Source organism: Parasteatoda tepidariorum, chromosome 9 (genome assembly GCF_982258835.1).
Source record: "Parasteatoda tepidariorum strain Cologne lab strain chromosome 9, Ptep-v5.0, whole genome shotgun sequence".
In the NCBI taxonomy this organism is placed as follows: domain Eukaryota; kingdom Metazoa; phylum Arthropoda; class Arachnida; order Araneae; family Theridiidae; genus Parasteatoda; species Parasteatoda tepidariorum.
In genome coordinates this window covers 25056869-25076971 of record NC_141763.1, presented here as the reverse complement: position 1 = coordinate 25076971, position 20103 = coordinate 25056869, and the positions used below count along the sequence as shown (strand labels likewise).

Below are 20103 nucleotides of genomic sequence, written 5' to 3'. Positions count from 1 at the left end.
GTTTGCCAGTTCCACAATCAAGCCAATGATTTTCAGAGGTTTCTGCACTGAAATCTAAAAGGGTTTTCCATTTAGGTAGATGTTCATAATTGCGTTTAACGCTTCTTGTTTAAGACCAGTACGTAGTGTGTGTTTTTTTGTTAGTTCATTGCTGAAAAGTCCCTTTCAAAAGCTGCAGTACTCACAGACAGAGAAAGCACAAATTCCACCGTATTGCTGTATTTCTAGATAAGAGGGTTATTTTAGAAGTGAGGCGTTAACTCTTGTAAGATAACAAAAATTGAATATATATTACGAACATTAACGGGAAAATGGCAGCCGGATTCGAGAAATTCGTTGTCCGCGGGGAATTTTTGACCGCCGAGGACAGGCGGTTTTTCGAGCCCTGCATTTGGATGAATTTAATTTTATTATACTTGAAATGAAAAAATTAGTTTTTTTTTCGGTTTCTTGTTAGCCATTTTTAAAAGTTTATGTATATAATTTGATAAAAATCTAATTTGTTTGGTTAAATTTTTCCCGATTTTTTATCTACCAACTACGGTGCCTTTTTACTTTTATTTATTTTTCTTTTATACATAAAATTTAATTAATTTCTAAACTATCAGTCTCATCGACTCAGACTTGGGTTTAGTCCTAGCAGTGGTAAAAAATATAAATAAAAAGGAAACGATGTGTTATTTAACTTTGATAGCAATGCAAAAGTTTCTCCCTAATTTTATGTATTAATATGAATTGAATATAAAAACATATCTCTCCTCAATTTTATATAATTATTTATCACAACTAATTTTTTATTTAAATAGGGTAAAAATTCTTCTACAAAGTGTTCAAGGTGTTTTATATATTTTTTTTAGTAAAAATAAGCAAATGTATGGTGAAAATCTTCCAGCTAAGAAATATTTCTTGTGATACATTCCTTTTTTTTCCTGTAGATTAATTTTGAATAAAGTTCAAGGTAATTTTGAAGTCATTTGTGTCCCAAAAGTCAAATTTTTACAGTCTTGTACCACATAATTAGATGATCACCATGCTTCAATAAAACTTCATCAGGACCTAAAAGTTGATAATAAAATTATTTAATAATATGAAGTGTAATCTAATTAATATTTATAAGTTGTAAAAATATTAAATTTTTTAGAAGACTTTATTTTTATATTTTTGAGTAGCAAAATTAATATTCTTAATGTATAATAATTAGTTTAATAAATAGATGTAAATAATTTTGATGACTATGAAATAAAACTATTTAACCTATCTATGCAGTTAAAGTTGGCAGCCAAAACTTTCCATATTCAATTAGAAAGTTTTCGAGGAAGAGCAATGTTATTTTTATATTTTTGAGTAGCAAAATTAATATTCTTAATGTATAATAATTTGTTTAATAAATAAATGTAAATAATTTTGATGACTATGAAATAAAACTATTTAAGCCATCATTGCAGTTAAAGTTGGCAGCCAAAACTTCCCATATTCAATTAGAAAGTTTTCGAGGAAGAGCAATGTTAGGGTCCATACATATTTTCATAAAAAGAAATCACTCACTGATAGAACTCACTGAACATTTACTCTAAATAAATCAAAAAGAAAATTTTTATGCATCTTATTTAATTTTACATAAAATATCAATACGTGTTAATTCTTACCGGTTCTATTAAGACAAAGCCGTAAAATGAAGATGACATTGGGTCACACACTTTTATTTAGTTAAATCGTATCTATCAATAGAGAAAAAGCTACTAAAGCGATTAATTTCGCCGAAATATAGCTTTAAACGATTATTTTGCCATCATTTGCGAAAAATTGACAACTTTTTTATGTATTCGCTACTAATACAGACCACCCTCCATCTATAACAATGGGCTCGCCCAGGTTTTCATGGTTTCTCGCCCAGGAACAATGTTTTCATGGGGCACATTAGGACCCATAATCCTCATTGAACAATCTCTGACGCCTGTAAGCTACTTGAACATAGTTGCAGACCAGGTTCACCCATTCTGGCAGCAGTTTTTCTAGCGGGGGATGGTGTTTATCAACAGGATAATGCACCATGTCATAAGGGTCGAGGAACATTCCAGTGACTTTCAAGTCATGTCTTGGCACCCAAATTCAACATTCTTATTATTTTAGCTATGCATAATAAAAAATTTTTTTCATTTGAAGTTAAAAGTTTGCTGCATCATAAAATTGTTTTTAAGATTTTACAGTTTTCCTATTTTCTTTGAAAAATATTTATTACTTCACACATAAGACCTGAAATTTCGATTTATAGATTTTCCAGATATTTTTTCAATAAATAAGAGCAAAAAGTTTTAATCGCTTGCAAGTAAATGGAAATCAGTTTTTATGGTAAATAATTTTAACTCATGACTAAGTTCATAAGAGCATTAATGCATATAGTTTCATAAAAAATTATAATTTTTGATTTTACAAGTTTGACTTAATAGAATCAGTAAGGATTAACACGTATTGATATTTTATTTAAAATTACACAAGATGCATAAAAATTTTCTTTTTGATTTATTTAGAGTAAATATTTCTATCAGTGAATGGTTTCTTTTAATGAAAATATGTATGTGGCCCTAACATTGCTCTTTCTCGAAAACTTTCTAGTTGAATATGAGAAGTTTCGGCTGCCAACAAAAATTCAAGTTCTAAATTTTGACTGAAATGTATGTACGATTAGTAGCTGAACAAACGCAAACGGCAAAATGCGAGGAACAAATAGCAAACTGCAAAATGCGATGAACAAATAGCAAACGGCAAAATGCGAGGAACAAATAGCAAACGGCGAAATGCGAGGAACAAGTAGCAAACTGCAAAATGCGAGGAACAAAATGCAAACGGCGAAATCCAAGGAAGAAACAATTACAGATTAACACGTTCACGCCGGGAAAAGGGAAAGTACTGGTACGGGAAAAGAGAAAATACAGATTGAAGAATTATTTCAATATTAGATAATATTCGGGAGGAGTAAATCTATTCTCAACAATAACAATTCACTGTAAGGAAATTTATCGCAGCGAAGAAGCAATTCAGTATAAAAATTGCATCCGTTAAAAACAATTGGTAGTTATGGATTTTTATTATTCCCGGAAAGAAACTAAAAAATGAAATTTATTAATACCAGTTTTTACTCCGGTGCGCTGCCAAGATGAGGCAATCTAGCGTGACCCACCGGTGGGTCACCCCGGCCTGAACGTGTTAAATGTTTGTCAAGGGTTAATGAAAGAGTTACCCAACAAAATATGTGTTACATTTGTTGAGACATTTCTTTATTTTCTATCATTATTAGTAACAGTTACTATCAGTAATAGTTGTAAAAATAAAAATTTTAAAACTTGGTTTTACATTTGCGCAAACATTGTAAAATATAAAATCGCATATTCAAACCGCTTCTCTGATACAGCAGGATTTATAAACCAGCGAAATAAAATGGCACTAGATAAAGTGTATTAATATTCTGAACTCTGTATTAATTTCTGAAGTACTTTAGTATGCTATTTGAATTAATGCCAACACTTCATCATTTAAACTACACTGTACAAAATTTTAATATAATTTCTAATTAGCAAAATTAGCTACTAATTATTAAGTTATATAAATTTTAAGTTTTATTGTGGTGACTTCTGATTTCATCGTATTATCAGAGGAGTGAAAATGGTTAAATTTGAAGAAAAAAATGATTAAGTTTAAAACAAATGTATTACAGAATCAATTTTTTTTTTTTTTACATTAATGGCGGGCACTGGGGGCTGCCACAGGAATGCCACGCTACTCTCGTCTCGTTACACAGTGTGCACCTGTGGCGAAGGCACGCAACACCTCCTAGAAGAAGGAAGGCCTAAGCACGGATCAATTTAGTAGTCCGATGTGACGAAGTTAACTGCGCTGTAGATGAAAAATAAGAAAGATGTCATTACGTTCGGGGTACTTAGCTGCGCAGCACTTGAAAATACGTAATATGTCATTACGTTTGAACTACTAAAGGATATTTATGGTAACCCGTGCTGAGGCCTGCTCTTTTCTAGGAGGTGTTGAGCCACGGCGGTGGAGCAGCGTCGCCCACGTCACACAACCACAAATCCGTTTATAGGGCGGTCACATGGAACAAAGAGAGAGAGAGAAAGAAACATCCATGCCCTGAGCAGGATTCGAACTCGCGACCAGTGGCTCCGCAGTCAGGCACGCTAACCACTCGGTCACCAGGTCGGCGCACTGAATCTAAAATAAAATTAAGCTAACTCTTTTTTAGTATGACATATAGTTATTATGATTTAATATATAAATGCATATTACCCTTATTAAAGTAGGGGGTGAGTAGCTTCCTACTGTTTGAACCCATATATAGGAGCCAGAACTTTCCATTTTCGGGATCGTTTTGAATTTGTGAGATTTCTTCTACGTATATTTTACCGGATACTCTTTTTCTCTGGAATCTAAAAAATGAAATGCTATAATCAATTTCGACTCATGATCTTCATGAACCATTATAGTAATTATATTGCAATATGTATAAAAACGAAATAATTCGCATAATCAGTTAACCGTTAATTCGTAATAGTGCCGAATTTCATGTAATAACACATATTTAATTATCTGGTTGTGATTAAAATAAGTTTCAGATTTAGTGACTAAGATTTGTAACTCAATCACTTACGCTGCATCAAATGTCTTGAGTAAGAAAGCAATGGAAACGCTAGACTTAGTCTAGCGTTTCCATTCCATTTCAGCCGCGTAAAAACAATAAAGCTGTATCATATCACCTGATAAATAAGATTTTACAAAGAATCTTATTAAGCTTCTAATAACTTGGCGACGGACTGTATGATTTAATTACTAGTTCTAGAATTAACTGTTAAACTTGTAGTAAAATATTCTATGCGAGCCGGTTTGTTGCCCGCTGAAATGTAGTTACGGAATTGAAATTTGAAATGGAGAAAAATCCGTATTTAGTAACTTAACGAGAATTTATTTTTTTGTAATTTGTACGAAAATTACTGAAACTTCAGAGATTTTTTTCGTGAATTTTTCAGTATTTTTTGCTTTAAATATTGATAATTTATCAATTGTTGAAGAAAAATTCATTTTCTCTTTCGATTTCCTTATTTTTATAACCTCACCCTTAAAATTATTGTCAAAAATGACGAAATAATATGTGGGTGAGAGGTTAGATGCTTTTAGTAAAAAAATCTTAACATTTAGATTCAAATTTTTGAAAATAAAATTTAAAACAAATAAGATTGAACACCATTACCTATATATGCGCTGTTACAATTCTCATTAACGAGTAAAAAAGTACTTCTCATTTATTTTCTCATATTTAGTCACACGATTTTTATTTCATAGGTTAATTTTTTTTCTCCACGTACAGATTATTATTTTACAAATTCAGGTAATCCAGGCAATTAAATGCTTTTTTACTAAAACAAACCTAAGTGCGTCAAAATATTCTTACATAAAACTACTATAATTATACACCGAAGAGTCATTACATTATGACCACCCTGCTAATAACATGTAGGACCACCTTTAGCCCTCAAAACTGCAAGCACCCGCCGTGGCATTGATTCCACAAGGTGCTGATAGGCAGTCTGAGGTATCTGGTACCAAGAGCTCACCAACTGGTCCTGCAATTCCCTCACATTGCGAGGGGGTAGAGTGGCAGCACGGATTTGGTTTTCCAAGTAGGACCACAAATGTTCTATTGGATTAAGGTCAGGTGACTTTGGGGTGCCATGTCATGACTTGAAAGTCACTGGAATGTTCCTCGAACCAATCCATGACGATTCGACCCTTATGACATGGTGCATTACCCTGTTGGTAAACACCATCCCCCGCAGGGAAAACTGTTGCTATGAGTGGGTGAACCTGGTCTGCAACTATGTTTAAGTAGCTTACAGACGTCAGGGATTGTTCTATGAGGATTATGTGTCCTAATGTGCCCCATGAAAACATTGTTCCTGGGCGAGAAACCATGAAAACCTGGGCGAGCCCATTGTTATAGATGGAGGATGGCCATAATGTAATGGCTCTTCGGTGTATATTTTATTAATAAAATGTTGACCTTTAAGAAAAACAAACAATTAATAACGATGATCTGTGAGCGAAGCAAACAAGGGACAGAGCCTGCCAGTTTTAAAAAAATATTTAACCATCTGTAATGAATTTTCATTTTTATTGTATGTAACTATATTAATACATTTGGATGAACTTACTTATATTTTACATCTTGTACTTCTGCCATCAACATTACTTGATAAGCTGTGAAATTATCAGGGATTCGAAAGGTTATGGTACGTATCAGCTCTTTCTTATCTCCGATGAAAAGGGAATATCTAACTTGATCACTTGGCACTTCAATTTTAGATCCTGCGAAGTCATGCACCGGATCTTCTGCAATATTGTAAGGAATTTTTTAAAATCTTTATTTTGTATACATGTCACACCCCGGTAAGAACAGTGTCATAACTCTAATGCAGCATTTCAGAAAAATCAACTTAAAGAATTCTATAAAACTTATTCTGAAACAGACGCAAAACTGACACAAACTTAGAGATGTGACACTTTTTGAGCTTGATGGAGCTCTACATACAAATTTTTTATTGACATTTCCTCAAAATAGCAATTTTTTGATTTATGTAACTTTTCTTGCCAGGATGCGATGCGTTCATTCCTCTAGTCGTGAGTCAGGGCTTCATTAGGATTTAGTATAGCTACCAATATGCACGATCGAAGAGTATAGAAAGTGGTAGTAAAATAAAAATAATTTTAAAAAATTAAGCTATTTCACCAATATTTAAAATCGTAACTACCTGGCAAATAGATTAAGGATTAATGTGTTTGCGTTATTAATTTTTGGTAATCAGTACGCCATTTTTTTAAATGTATGATTTAAAGGAAATATTACTACCAGTAAGAAAATGTTTCTTACTAATCCTCCACCTTGGCAATTATTGATTTGTATCAATATATACAGCAAATTATTATTACATATTCAAGGGTCAAATTTTACTAATAAAATTAAAAATGTGAGAGAGTTATGACTTTTTACGTGTATTTTTGGTTGAAACTAGATATTTCAACTATGTCAACAATGTAAGTAATGATATTTAAATCTTATAATGACTGCAACGTTACTCGCAAAATAAAGTGAAACTTAAAAATTTTGTTTGTTTGATAATTCAAAGTTATTCAGCGACAGTTTCCAATTTATTATAGGGGGCTATATAAGGGCTAACCCCCGTATATTGAATACACTCAAAGTCTTATAGAAAATTTACTTGTTCTATAACTAAAATTCATTTACATTTAGTGCTCTGCCTTCTTATTAAAGTAACAAATTACTGTGCAAAAGATTTATTTAACTAATTTATAACACTTTCATTTTGTTTTATACAAAAAAACAACAACTTTTTCAGCTAGAAAGACTGAATCCTTTTTTTTTTTCATTTTTCAAAATTCAACAATTATTTTTATAATGCACTGTATCGAAATTTTATGTTTTTTAGTCCACCATGAACAGAGCGTAATGAAAATTTGTTTAAAAACACTATCTACTTGTTATACAAAGATGAGTCAGTAAATATGAATATTTTAAATTTTTTCATACCATATTACATTTTATTTGCTGAAATAAGAATTATTTTATTATATATATCTCTAAGCTATTTCTGATTTGCCGAAATTCCTCCTTTTCTTCCAATTTCTACAATTGTCTAGTTTTTTTTTTCTGAAGAAATGAATCTTTGCATAATTTGGAAATCAAAAGACTGGAGTAAATTTAGTCAAATTGTCCATTTCGAACTGCGGCAGTTTTCGGGAATATTCATTTTGAGATAAGTCCAGAATAAAAAGCTCTTCGACGACTCACTTTAAAAAAAATGAAAAATTTGTTAATTTACTGAATGATGATTTTTAATTACCATTATTATTTCTCGGGTTTCCTGAACAATTCCTTTTAGCAATATCAGCAAGACTTTTTCTGTTTAACAGTGGAAGCGACAGGTAGACAGCTTGAAAATCTACTTTTGGCGAACTCAGTTGATTTGTTATGTATCTGACTGTTGCACGTGAATTCCAGTCATATGCCAGTTCATCTCCACTGGATATTAATGTCTTAAAAAAGAAAAGAAATAAAAACTGTACATTAAAGAAATAAATTTCATTATTCCTTTAATGTACTATTTTAGAGAAATTTCGAGACCGTATCGTAAGAAATAGCTGCAAACTTGTTACTAAAGTAATATTTTTTACGCCAAAATAATATAGAAAGTGATGGTTAGGATTTATATTTTGAAAGTTTTATACCCAAATTTAGTAGTTTTATTAACATTCCTATAAATCACTATTTTTCACCGGATTAGGGATGCCTAGTACGATCTAAAAATATAAAAAGTGGTGACCAGTAAAAAGTAAAGATGTATTAAAATTAAAAACGTTTTCTAGGATTGTTCTTTCAGTTTACTATTGAAATGTTTTCGCCTTAAATATGAATAATTTTTAATGTAAGTAATAGTGTTAGCTAAGATTAAAAAGATTTTATTTTCTACCATTTCTTACTTTTTTAAATCCCCTCTGGTATCTCTGCAGCAATACTAAATCCCAAATTCAGTAGTTTTACTACAACCCTCTCCAGGGCCCTTGGCCATACTAGTTTTTGGGGACCTTAGATTAAATTTTTTATTTATTCAGATATAAAAGTATTTATATATCTTTTCATTTAACACGTTCACGCCGGGAAAAGTGAAAATACTGGTAGAAGAACTATTTCAATATTAGATAATATTCGGGAGGAGTTAATCTATTCTCAACAATAACAATTCACTGTAAGGAAATTTATCATGGCGGAGAAGCAATTCAATATAAAAATTGCATCCGTTAAAAACAATTGGTAGTTATGGATTTTTATTATTCCCGGAAAGAAACTAAAAAATGAAATTTATTGTTACCAGTTTTTACTCCGGTACGCTGCCAAGATGAGACAATCTAGCGTGACCCATCGGTGGGTCACCCCGGGTGAACGTGTTAAGAAAGCATATTTAAAGTAAAAATAAATAATAATGAATTAAATTTTACTTTATTTTGTTAAATTAGAACTAAAAAAATTATCGTATTATATTAATATATATTTGAAATTGATTTTTTTTTAAAAAAATAATTGTGTTTCTTAAATTTATTTTCAAAAATATATTTGAAATTGATTTTTTTTTAAAAAAATAATTGTGTTTCTTAAATTTATTTTCAAAAATATTTTTTTAAGTGGGCCCCAGGCCTTGACCTAGTCTGACCTAATGGGTAATCCAGCCTTGACCCTCTCCGTTTTGTGGCGCTGCTTGTTTTTGTTTTAATATCTCATCGTTTCAAATATGCACAGTTCGCAAAATAAAAGAGATATCACCCTAAATTAGTTTTGCTTTGATAATCAGATTTTCCCTAATTAAATGGTTCAAAGGCGTGACCTTAAACATGGTAATTAATTAGTTTTAACTATTTATTGAACTACACAATTTCAATTTCCGAAACATTTTGTATTTCCAAACAAACATATTTTGTTACGAATTATTGATTTCGAAATATTAATTTTAAAATTGAACATGCTGTAAAAACTTTGTAGCTTTTTTATTATGATAGTGACCTCTTATTTTTATATTTTTTTAAGTACCATATGAACACTGAATATGATGGAGACAAATATGTTTTCATTGTCTTGACAATGCAAGGAAGGGAATAACACTTTTACCACCATATCCTTTTTAGAATCGAAATAAATACGAGCATGGAATTGTTAAAAGGGTAAAAACGACGCCCGTTTTATAGTTTTCAGTTATCATAGTCTTAGCAACAATGGCATAGTAATCCAAATAATGTGGTTATAGTATCAGCATTTACCTGTACAGCAATGGCAGTTTCGTGAATACCTCCGAAACTACCGTCTGATAGTTGTTTCTGTTTCAAGTTTGAAATACTTTTCCTGTAGATTGGAAATAAACGTTGTTGTTCGGATGTTGTGAGGAAATTCATTTTGCAAGAGGTAGCCATTAATGCAAAAGATTGTATATCTGAAATCATAGAAGACATAAATAATTCTGATATTGCAATAATCGAGGTAATTAGGAAAAGTGGCAGTAAAATAAAAAAGTACAATTTTACCAAAATAGGAGTCCCAGATTTGGACTAAGTTTTTATTTTTTTTTTATCAGATATAAAGGAAAAGTTAAAAATATTTCATTTCAATATCTTGTAGTTATCGTGCCACTAAGATTTTGTACCACTAAGATAGATGTGTCAAATTCATTTGTTTCACATGTTCAAATTTACAGAATTTAGGTAGAAATTGAAAAAGTTTCATTTAGATATTTTGTAATGATTTGAGTAATTCGGGGATAATTAAGTTTCATTCGCAATAAAATAATGACTAATAGCATATAACTATATAGCATGTTTTTACCAATAAGTCTCAAATTTGTACCATCGCACCCCGGCAAGGACAGTGTCATAACTCTAAAATGCAGCATTTGAGAAAAATCAACTTAAAGAATACTATGAAATTTATTCTGAAATAGACACACAACTGCCCTCAGCTGGATAGCTTGCGAATTAGAGATGTGACACTTTTTGAGCTTGATGGGGCACTTCATACATATTTTTTAATTGACATAAACACAAAATTGTTGTTTTTTGACTTGTTTCGCTTTTCTTACCGGGGTACGATAGGTTTTTCATAAGATAAATAGAAAAATTAAAAGGAATTCTACGAATCTTTTCATTCAATTTACATTTGAACAAGAAAATAATAAGCGTTTTCCTTCCATTCTTCTTAGTCGTAATTGGGTATAATATAAAAAAAAACACAACTACTTCCACTTAGTAGGAATAACATTTACCATGACGCAATGCTAAATTTTATGCCACTATCCACATAAATCAATTATTAATCAAAAATCAAATATCAATTACTTTTCTTTATAATGCAATAAAATCTTTTGAGCAGCTATTTAAACGATCAAACACTTCGTTTGTTTATTTCTGGCTTGAAGTTAGGCTCGCAGAAAATGCCGTTCATGGGTTAAATTTAGTAGGAATAACACAACCTGTGACGTAGGCTATAGTATACCCAATTATCAAAAATCGTTGTTAGTTTCACTCTCCCATGTATAACCTTTTATCACACCCCTCTAACCGAAACCTGACAGCTTCACGCGCCTTCGTTTACTGTGCTTCTAAAATTTGTTCAAATACGTTAGGCAAACAAAAAAAAATGTTCCTTAAATTTAGACTTAACAGAGCAAATATGTTCAAAATCAAGATATTAAACTATCTTGCATCGCCATACATAGTTAGTTGGAATTCTAATCGTGTGTTTGAGTTTTCTTCGACTAAAATGTTATAACACTGCTCTTCATCTATTGACCATGATTTCTGGGAATCATTCCGTGTTTTGAAAAATTCTAATAATTTGGTTAGTGGCCTTTCTCGTATCCCACATTTTCTCAATGTTTGGAGCTAATTTCCTACACCCTAAGGTTTCCAAAGAAACCCGGACACACCAGTTTCTTATCTCTCTTCTTTTACTATCTTGTTCTAGCATGCCACTCTTTCTCTTGTGGTACTTTGCCCGCATTTGTCTAGTTAAATTTTTGTAATATAATTTTGTGTTTAGATACTGAGGAAGGTTTTTGTTTATAGAACATAAAACTATACAATGTTCATTTCTGTATCTTTATTTGTGCTTTATTCTATATTTTTTATTGTATTAAGGGGCAATAAAAATTACTATTTTACTTTCTAAATCAAATAGAACTGAACACTAAATTTTCAGATGTTTACATATACAGGGGAGCTTAAAAAATTCAATAGTGGTAATAAAAAATAAAACAAACTATGATTGTTTAATACGTTTGTGGCCTAACATTGTGTCATTTTTTAAAGAAAAGATATCTATATGCAAATATTTTAAAATCTGACTTTTAGACATTAAAGTGATGTCTTAAAAAAAAGATTATTTTTCTAGCATTAGTAATAATATACATGGTTCCCATGTATGGATCGTAGCAAATTTTATAGGCGATAATAATAAATAAAAAAACCCAGCTATGTTTCTTCAATAAGCTTGTGGCCAACATAATTTGTTATTTTTTAAAGCAAATATATTTGTATGTTACTATTTTGCCACTACACCTGTAAAGATGAAGTGATACATTAAAAAAGCTATTTTTACTAGCACTGATGTCAATTTTCCACCATTATTTAATTTATTACTAGGAGGCTTCGCCCCCTGCTCGCTGGCGCTCGCCAACCCCCGGAACTGCTTTCACAGTTCATTTCGGATTGCTTCGCAATCAATGCTCGCTTTGCTCGCTCATTGGATACGTTCTTAACGTCTAGTTTTTGTATACTTTTTTGAATACTGAAGTTCCAAAAACTTTTCACTGTAGAAAATTCTAAACCTGTACATTTCAATATTAATTTGAAATTGCAAACAGTTCAGATATTTTTCTTAATCACACTATTCTAAATTTCAGTTGTTGAGAAAAGTAACTGTTGTAAGTTTTGTTTTAAAGTCTTTCCCACCAGAGGGCTAAAGCCATGTGTTGTAAAACAATATGAAATAGTAGTCTGCCACTGAACGTCGGATGTAAAGCATTGGCTTTGATGAAGATAATTTTGTATTTTTAATTCTCTGAAGGGAGCCACCTTAATAATATGGAATTTGTAAAATAAATGTATATATTTTTCATTGTTGATGAAGCCCATCATTTTGTGTTTTCATCAGTTTTCAGAAGCAGAACAACTATAAGTTTTTTATTTCATCACAAAAAAATAAAATGTATGAAAAACAAAGAAAAGAGTAAGAAAATGAGTATAGTCATAGAAAAAGTTAAAATTATAATATAGTATTTGTCAGTTAAAATAAAACTTTTTGTTTAAGTCATTGCTAACAATTCAAATTTCTCCGAGGCAATTCTAAAGTATAAATTAAGGTAGTATTGTTAAGTTGAAACACAATATTTTTAGTTTTGATGTCAACAATACAATTAAATTTTTCACAAAAACGATTGTTCCCATTGTTAAGTTCAATGTCAACAATTCAAATTTTTCTGAGGCAACTCTTATCCTCTAAATATTATTTTTTTCATGTACACATTTCTAAATGTCAGTATTCAACCCCAAAACAACTTAAAGTCCTCAAATTTAGCATGAAGTTGTAAAATGTAATGAAAGAGGGTCATAGCAATAATGAAAGTAGAAGTAAAGTTAGTACTGTAAAATTAAAACAATATTTTTAATCAATGAGCCAAGTTCTTCAAGAAGCAGTTGTAGAAGTAGGTTGTTTATTTAAAACTTTTTATAGAATTTCTTTAAGAACATAATTGTTAATTTGGGCATTTGGCGATACAACACTTTTAGAATTGAAGGATTTGTTACGTCAAGCGCTCAGGTATCATAATTTTGATCTAGTTGCGCTTCTATGTCATTTTGATTTATGTTGCTAAGTTAACTTTCAAAAAATTCTATGGCTGGCAACAGCTTTTTTATTTTATAAGTTGTTTATTTTTATTTCTTTTAGAATTCGTTATTTTTTTAGCGAAATGTTTTTTAACCTAACAGAATTCTTTGCCGACTGTTTTCTCTATGAATGAAGAAAATAAAGTAAATATTTAACTGTTGTGAAAAGAATCTTATTTAGTTGTACAAAGTACTTCAGCCAAAATTTGGGAGCCACGTAAGAAAATTATATATAATAGATTACTAATAGACTCTTTTTCTTTATTTGTAAGTGTCGTGGTGAACAAAAGCTTCATAAATCACATTACTTAAAGTAAAAAATAAATAATTAATCCACAATACACATTTTTCTTTTAAACCTCCACCTACAAAGGAAAAGTCGACATCGATGCTTAGCTTAGAATACATTTTCCATTTGCATAGTTTGGATAAAACAAAATAAATTCTAATTATTACCTTTGAGAAAGAGGTATTCAGATGTGCTGGTCAACACGTTTGTGAGGTCAGATACAGCTCTTTGTGGCCATTTTTCATTAGCATTACACAGAGCCAAGTAGACTGAAGGATGTGTAAAATTACCAGAAGATTCCAACTTATTTTGCAATAGCTGTATTTAATCATATGAAGCAAAATGGCGAGGGGAATTACAGGTCACTAGCAGAAAATTGATGTAAGAACTCAATTCTATTTCAGAAATTGCATTGCTGGAAATGAAACACAAATTATAATAAGCACAGTGAGGAAGGTCTATTAATTAATAATTAAAAGAAACCACTGTTCCAGGTTACATATAACAACAAACATTTAAGGAAAATCTATGACTATTCATTAACATGCATTGAAAGCATGTCAATTAATTTGGATATGAAACTATGTGAAAACATATTAGAACAGAACCATATACCTTTAATGTACGTAAAGCGGGCGTTGCTGGATGTTTTAGAAGACATTAATAAAACCACGTTACTGGTTGTCAGATTCGAATGGGACCCAGAAGACTCCTGGATCAAACTATCCTTCGTGCAGGACTTTTTAAAAGAACTAACCAGCATGGAGAAGAAACCAATAACCTCCCACGATTAGTCCGAAGCCGAAATGGATCCTATTTGTTATTAAAATCCCCAGTGGCGCAACTGGTTAGCACGCATTACTTATACTCCAATTCTTACATTTTCGTTAAACATTTTGTGTCTTAAAAAAACAAATTTCTACAAAAGAAACTTATTCTTACCTCTGCAAAGCTCTAGAAACGAAACACTCTGCTCGCCGGATTAACAATTCTTCTCTCACATCTGTTCCGTCATATGTTGCATTTCCCTCTAAATATAAAGCAATTATGGCTTTCAACGTGTTTGCTCAGCAATCCAGCAAAGGAGAACGTTGATTTTTTAGCCAAGTTATTACTTTTGAGCTGACATCTTCCACGCCTGTAATGCCAACCTCTGAAATAAAAACGTGCGAGAGTTAATTATCATTACTTCTAATCTTTAACTATAAAATACATAGATATGAAAATGCGATTTTAATGACAAATGTAAATCAGATGTTTGTAGGGTATGATCTGTTGAAACATATTCTCATTTTACGGAAATTCAAAGTTATATCCACAGTTAGCGATGAAACAATACAAAATATAGATTTGTTAACATGTATCACAGAATGAAAAAAAAATTATAAGCCACACCGGGGATTTACAACTGTCATACAAGAAGAGCTTTTTCATTATCGTTTTAGAGCTAAACCTCTAATTAATCATTTCTTCGGCACATCGTTATAACCGGCTGCTCAGATTACTGGAATGGAATAAGAATGAGAAAAATCCAACTTCTTTCTAAAATTCGTCATATAGACCAAAGATATGATTACTTAGTGGTTAAGCATCGGCCTTTGTACCAAAAAAGGCTGGAGTTTTATTTTCACATCCGCTAAGACCTACTGAGAACATGATACGTGATCATAAAATCTGAGTGGTTAAAAGTTCAGTGATAGGTCGCTGAGCAGTACCACGGGTATAGGGATCTAGAGACAATTTCCTTCCCCTTCAAATGCATGTCTAAATTGTGAAAGTGGCCACACGAACGAGCAGTGCTGCTGAAAGTTAAAGTAAGAAAATTAATTTAAAGTATGATATGTTTAGAAAAGTTGATTTCTATATTTCTATGTCACCTCACAGGTGAAAACGGAGAACTGAAGGTTAAAAATTAGTGAATAATTAAAATTCACAACACAATTCAAAATTGCAAATCTTCAAATCGAAGTAATTGGTACAAAAATAACTTATTATTTAAATCATATTTAATAAATAATCATTATTAAAACATAAATTTTACTGCCACAAGGTAAAATGGATCCACGAAGCGTAGCAAGTGCTTGTATAACAATATGAAAAGACTTATTTTCAAGATGATGTCGATAGTCTAACGATACTGAAAAAGTTTTATTGCAATCAACTGACCACCTATCGAAATATACTACCATATGAAATTGCTTCGCTACAATCGTAGCTAACAGCCTTTACAAAGCGAATTAACACTCACCCATTTCAAAATGCAACGTGAACTTGGCTTTATAGTTGCCTTACGGTTAAGTCCACTGTGGAACCTCGACACATAGAATGAATTCATAACTAGTCGGGTTTGTCTACTATCGTCTGAAGGGAGTTATTTTAGTACCGGATTGGAAGCGGTAATAAATTTTCATAGTACCGTCTGTCAAAACATATCACTCTAATCTGATAGTAAAATTACTTCTTTGATTGTAGTAGATACCTTTCATGAATCAAAATGAATTTTGTTTCCTCAAAAAGTAACACTCACCCATTTCGAAAAGCAATGTGAAGTTGGCTTTATAGTTGTTTGGGAAACTAGCAGAATTCACTTTGAAATGAATTTCTATGACATTTGACGTGGTTGTGACATTCCCAGATTTTGATTCAGACCAAAACGTATAATTCTTTCCTACATCTTTCACCATTATTGTTAAGTTGCCAGATATCAGGGGCTGCAAAAAATCATTCACATGCATTAGAATAACATATTGTTATTTATTGTTTTATTTTAGTGATTATTTTTTATAATTTTCTTTTAATTTTTTTATAGATTTGTTTTCATTGTGGCATTTGTTTCATTTTTGCAGCTCAATGTTCTCATAAAGTAGAATAAATTTTTTCTCTTGATTTACGAAATTTCTCTTGATATTTCTCTTGATTTACGAAATTTATGTGTAATTGTAAATGGTTTTTGCACAGATATAATGCATAGAAAAGATGTGTCAAAAACCAAGCTGTTTTAATGCCTATATTTCTGTTAATTTGGGAAATATGTATGCAATTTTTAACTGGTTTTGCACAGATATAATGCACAGAAAAGATATGCCAAAAATCAAGTTCTGACGACGATTATATTTTTGTTGCTTTGGGAAATATGTATGCAATTTTTAAATGGTTTTGCACAACTAAAATGCACAGAAAAGATGTTGCAAAATCAAGCTCTTATGATGACCATATTGGGGGGGGGTAATGCCTGTCGCCTCCACGTGGTGCCCCCTGGATACCCCTCACTGGATAACTAAATGGCAGACTAACATCATGATGAGCACAAATAAAGCTTGAGATACGGCCTTATCCGTCGCACCGATTAACAAGGAGTGCGTTCCGGAATTCGGTAGAGGTTCCTGTTCGAAAAGTTAACTACAGTCTCCAATAGCACATGGTAAGCCCACTGGTGAGCCCAGTGCTAATACCGCTGCTTTGCAGCTTCCTCCGAGAGCAGGTGAGCTATGCAAAAGCACAGGCCCTTCCTCTGCAGGAGTCTCTGGTCATCAGAGACACTCGGGAAATAGTGTGTTTGGCGCCAGTGGAATGTCCAAGAGCCAGAGAAGGAGGTTGTGAAAAATGAGGGCCACTGAAGCGAGTGGCAGTGCTAAGAGGTCCTCCGATGCAACGCCCTCACCCAGTGTGACAGCCCAAAGAGGTAAGAAGCACAGAGAGGATGTTGCTCCTGGGTGGAGAGCCCAATCCCGGGAAGTGGTTCCCCCTAGTGGGGATAGCCGAGCAGGAGAGGGGCACCCGACTGGGAACCTCCAGTCTGGAGTTTCTTTTGCTTTTGCTGCCAAGTCGACCAAGATTGCTATTGTCCGAAAGGACTTTCCTTCCGACAAGCTTTCTCTGGGAGACTCCAACAACATCCTCAAGGAGATCTTAACACAGACTGACGCCATTCCCGGTGGAGAAAGAATGCCTGATATCTACAACAACAACCTACTAAGAGTAGCGTTAGTAATACAGTGTAATGAGTACACGGTAGAGTGGATTAGCGGCCACTTTAATGACAGATCCTTGGATGACCTCACACTTAAAGTTATAGGCGCTGATGAGTTACCCAAGCCTGTGAAGGTGGCCTTTAAGACCAGAGAACAATTCTCTGATCAGCGCACCTTTTTGTGGCGTCTTCAGAGACTGATCCCAGGGTTGAAGTCTATGGGGTGGAGGGTTCTGCAGAATGCTTCGGGACCGGGCACCTCTAGATGGATCTTTGAGGTTGAGCCTGAAGACATGGAAGATATTGTGAGGGTCAATTATTGTGCAATCACTGGTTTTGGATCGGGGCGTCTTTTAGATTATCCAAGATCCTAACAAGAAAAAGGCAGCAGAGGCTCCAACAACATCGGATGTTCTTTCTGTCGAACCTTAGGACCAGAAGGAAATGGATCAGGAGGATGAACCTTGGAAGGCTAATTCCCCTGATTCCAAGGTAAGTTCAATTGGGTCTCTTGATTTTTCGGTGCTGGGTTTGGGCTCTGGGTCAGGCGTAACTTTACAACCTGACTCACCAGCTTCAATGCTTGGTATTGATGAAGCAATAGAGCTGTTAGAGGGAGATCTTTCCTCTAAAGCTAACCAGGATAGGTAGGTGCCATTCTGGTGTTACTCATATTGCTAACCAATTGTGGCAACACTCAAGGTTGGTCAAATCAATCTCCATCATAGCATTGTTGCCTCTAGCCTTATGGCTAAAAGGTTAAATGATAGAGAATTAGATATTGCTCTTATACATGAAGAGCACTGCTCTATGAGCTCTCCTTCATGCTTGAGAAAACTATCTCAGATAAGGAGGTTGCTCTAGCGATATTTATTTACATTGAAGGTGAGTTTGATAAAGTCCCTGTTGAGACTATCATTAATGCATTTAAGAACAGAGGACTAAGACTATTCTAAGACTTTTTCATGTTTTTTTTTATTTATTCTAAATGATAATTATAGAATAATCAGAGAGGATCTGCGAAGCAAACACTCTGTTGGAGTGTACTTAGTAAAAAACTCTATGCTGTTCATTTATTTATAATTTTCTTTCCTGTACATTTCTCATAAAAATTGATTCAAACACAGTTATTTAATGCTGAAAATAATTACCACACCTTTGTCATTAGACGCAGTTCCCTTAGACGAAAATGAATTACATTCTTCGCCGGATTCAATACTTTCCAACATTTGTGGTATTGAATATTGCCAGCAACGTTGTACGAATCTGAAATAATTTCATATACCCCTTTCCTTTCTGAACAAGAAGAAGAAGAAGCCGAACCTAAAATAAAATTTCAGGTTATTCGATTGTTATTTTATCAGAAGTGCATATTCGTTTACTTTTGCACTTTAAAAAAACTTAATTTGACATAAGTGGCATCAGATACAGAGATCTAATTTTAATTTAAGCGATATAGCTACTCGGAAAGTAATTTATTTGTAGAAGAAATTGTTATTAGTGATACATTTTTTCGTAGAATTTCGAAACGATTGCAACTTTTACTGTTACTAGGCACAGAACATAAGTTAAAAATCGGACAGTAGTCACTAAGCCGTTAGAATTGAAATCAGCGATAAATTCTGTTTGCCAAAGAATTATTTTTATAGTGGAAAAGAAACCAGTGAGTCTTATATTTTTAAATAGCATAGAACTCCAGTGCAACTTTAACTTAAGTCGAAATTTCTATTAATGATAATTTCAGTTTAGCGATAATATAACTATTATTCTGCTTGTTACTGTCAAGAAGTTCCCAATCAAAATTGTAGAGTTTTAGCTAATTTAACCCTATTGAAGGCCGTGGTAAGTATACTTACCACCACGTTTTACCACTTTTAATTTAGGTTTCCATTTTTCAATAACTTCAGCTTTCTTGAAGTGAGTTTGAATAAAATTGGTAACCATTTGTCACTTTTAAAAAACGTATAAAGGTTATAAAATACATAATTCTTTTTGAAGTTTGTAGCATTTAAGGAATTTATTTTATAAATAAAGAAAAATAAAAGTCAGTAAGTTCCTAATAGGTCATGTTAAATATATTTACCATCAAAAAATGGCATTTTTATAAACTAAATGAGTTGGGTTTTTTTTAATATCAATTACTGTTCTTAAAACAATTTCAATTCCAGAAATACTTTAATTTACCTTTACTAGAAATAAAGGGCCCGTTAAAGGGTTAAAGTGGTTACAGTTTTGATTGACGATAATTTCCTATCAGCAATAATATCGTGATAAAATTTACGCGTAGCAGCGCAAAGTGAGAAAGCCGTATGTTTCAATTGTAGGGTGCCAATAT

The 20103-nt window shown here is 32.4% G+C and overlaps 1 protein-coding gene and 1 long non-coding RNA gene across 2 annotated transcripts; both read right to left on the bottom strand.

Moving 5' to 3' along the window:
- Positions 1–776: 776 nt before the first annotated feature.
- On the bottom strand, positions 777–14239 carry LOC122270959 (uncharacterized protein CG3556). Its single transcript, XM_087151079.1, has 6 exons — positions 13966–14239; positions 9892–10061; positions 7926–8118; positions 6219–6396; positions 4300–4439; positions 777–1056 (listed from the first exon to the last, which is right to left on the bottom strand). The coding sequence occupies exons 2-6, from the start codon at positions 10039–10041 to the stop codon at positions 989–991; spliced, it is 729 nt and encodes a 242-aa protein (XP_087007205.1). The 5' UTR covers positions 10042–10061; positions 13966–14239; the 3' UTR covers positions 777–988.
- Positions 14240–14719: 480 nt separating this feature from the next.
- LOC147803404 (uncharacterized) lies at positions 14720–19088 on the bottom strand. The gene is made up of 3 exons (XR_015429066.1): positions 18925–19088; positions 16326–16509; positions 14720–14951 (listed from the first exon to the last, which is right to left on the bottom strand). It is a non-coding gene; the product is annotated as an uncharacterized LOC147803404 (long non-coding RNA).
- Between the last annotated feature and the right edge of the window lie 1015 nt (positions 19089–20103).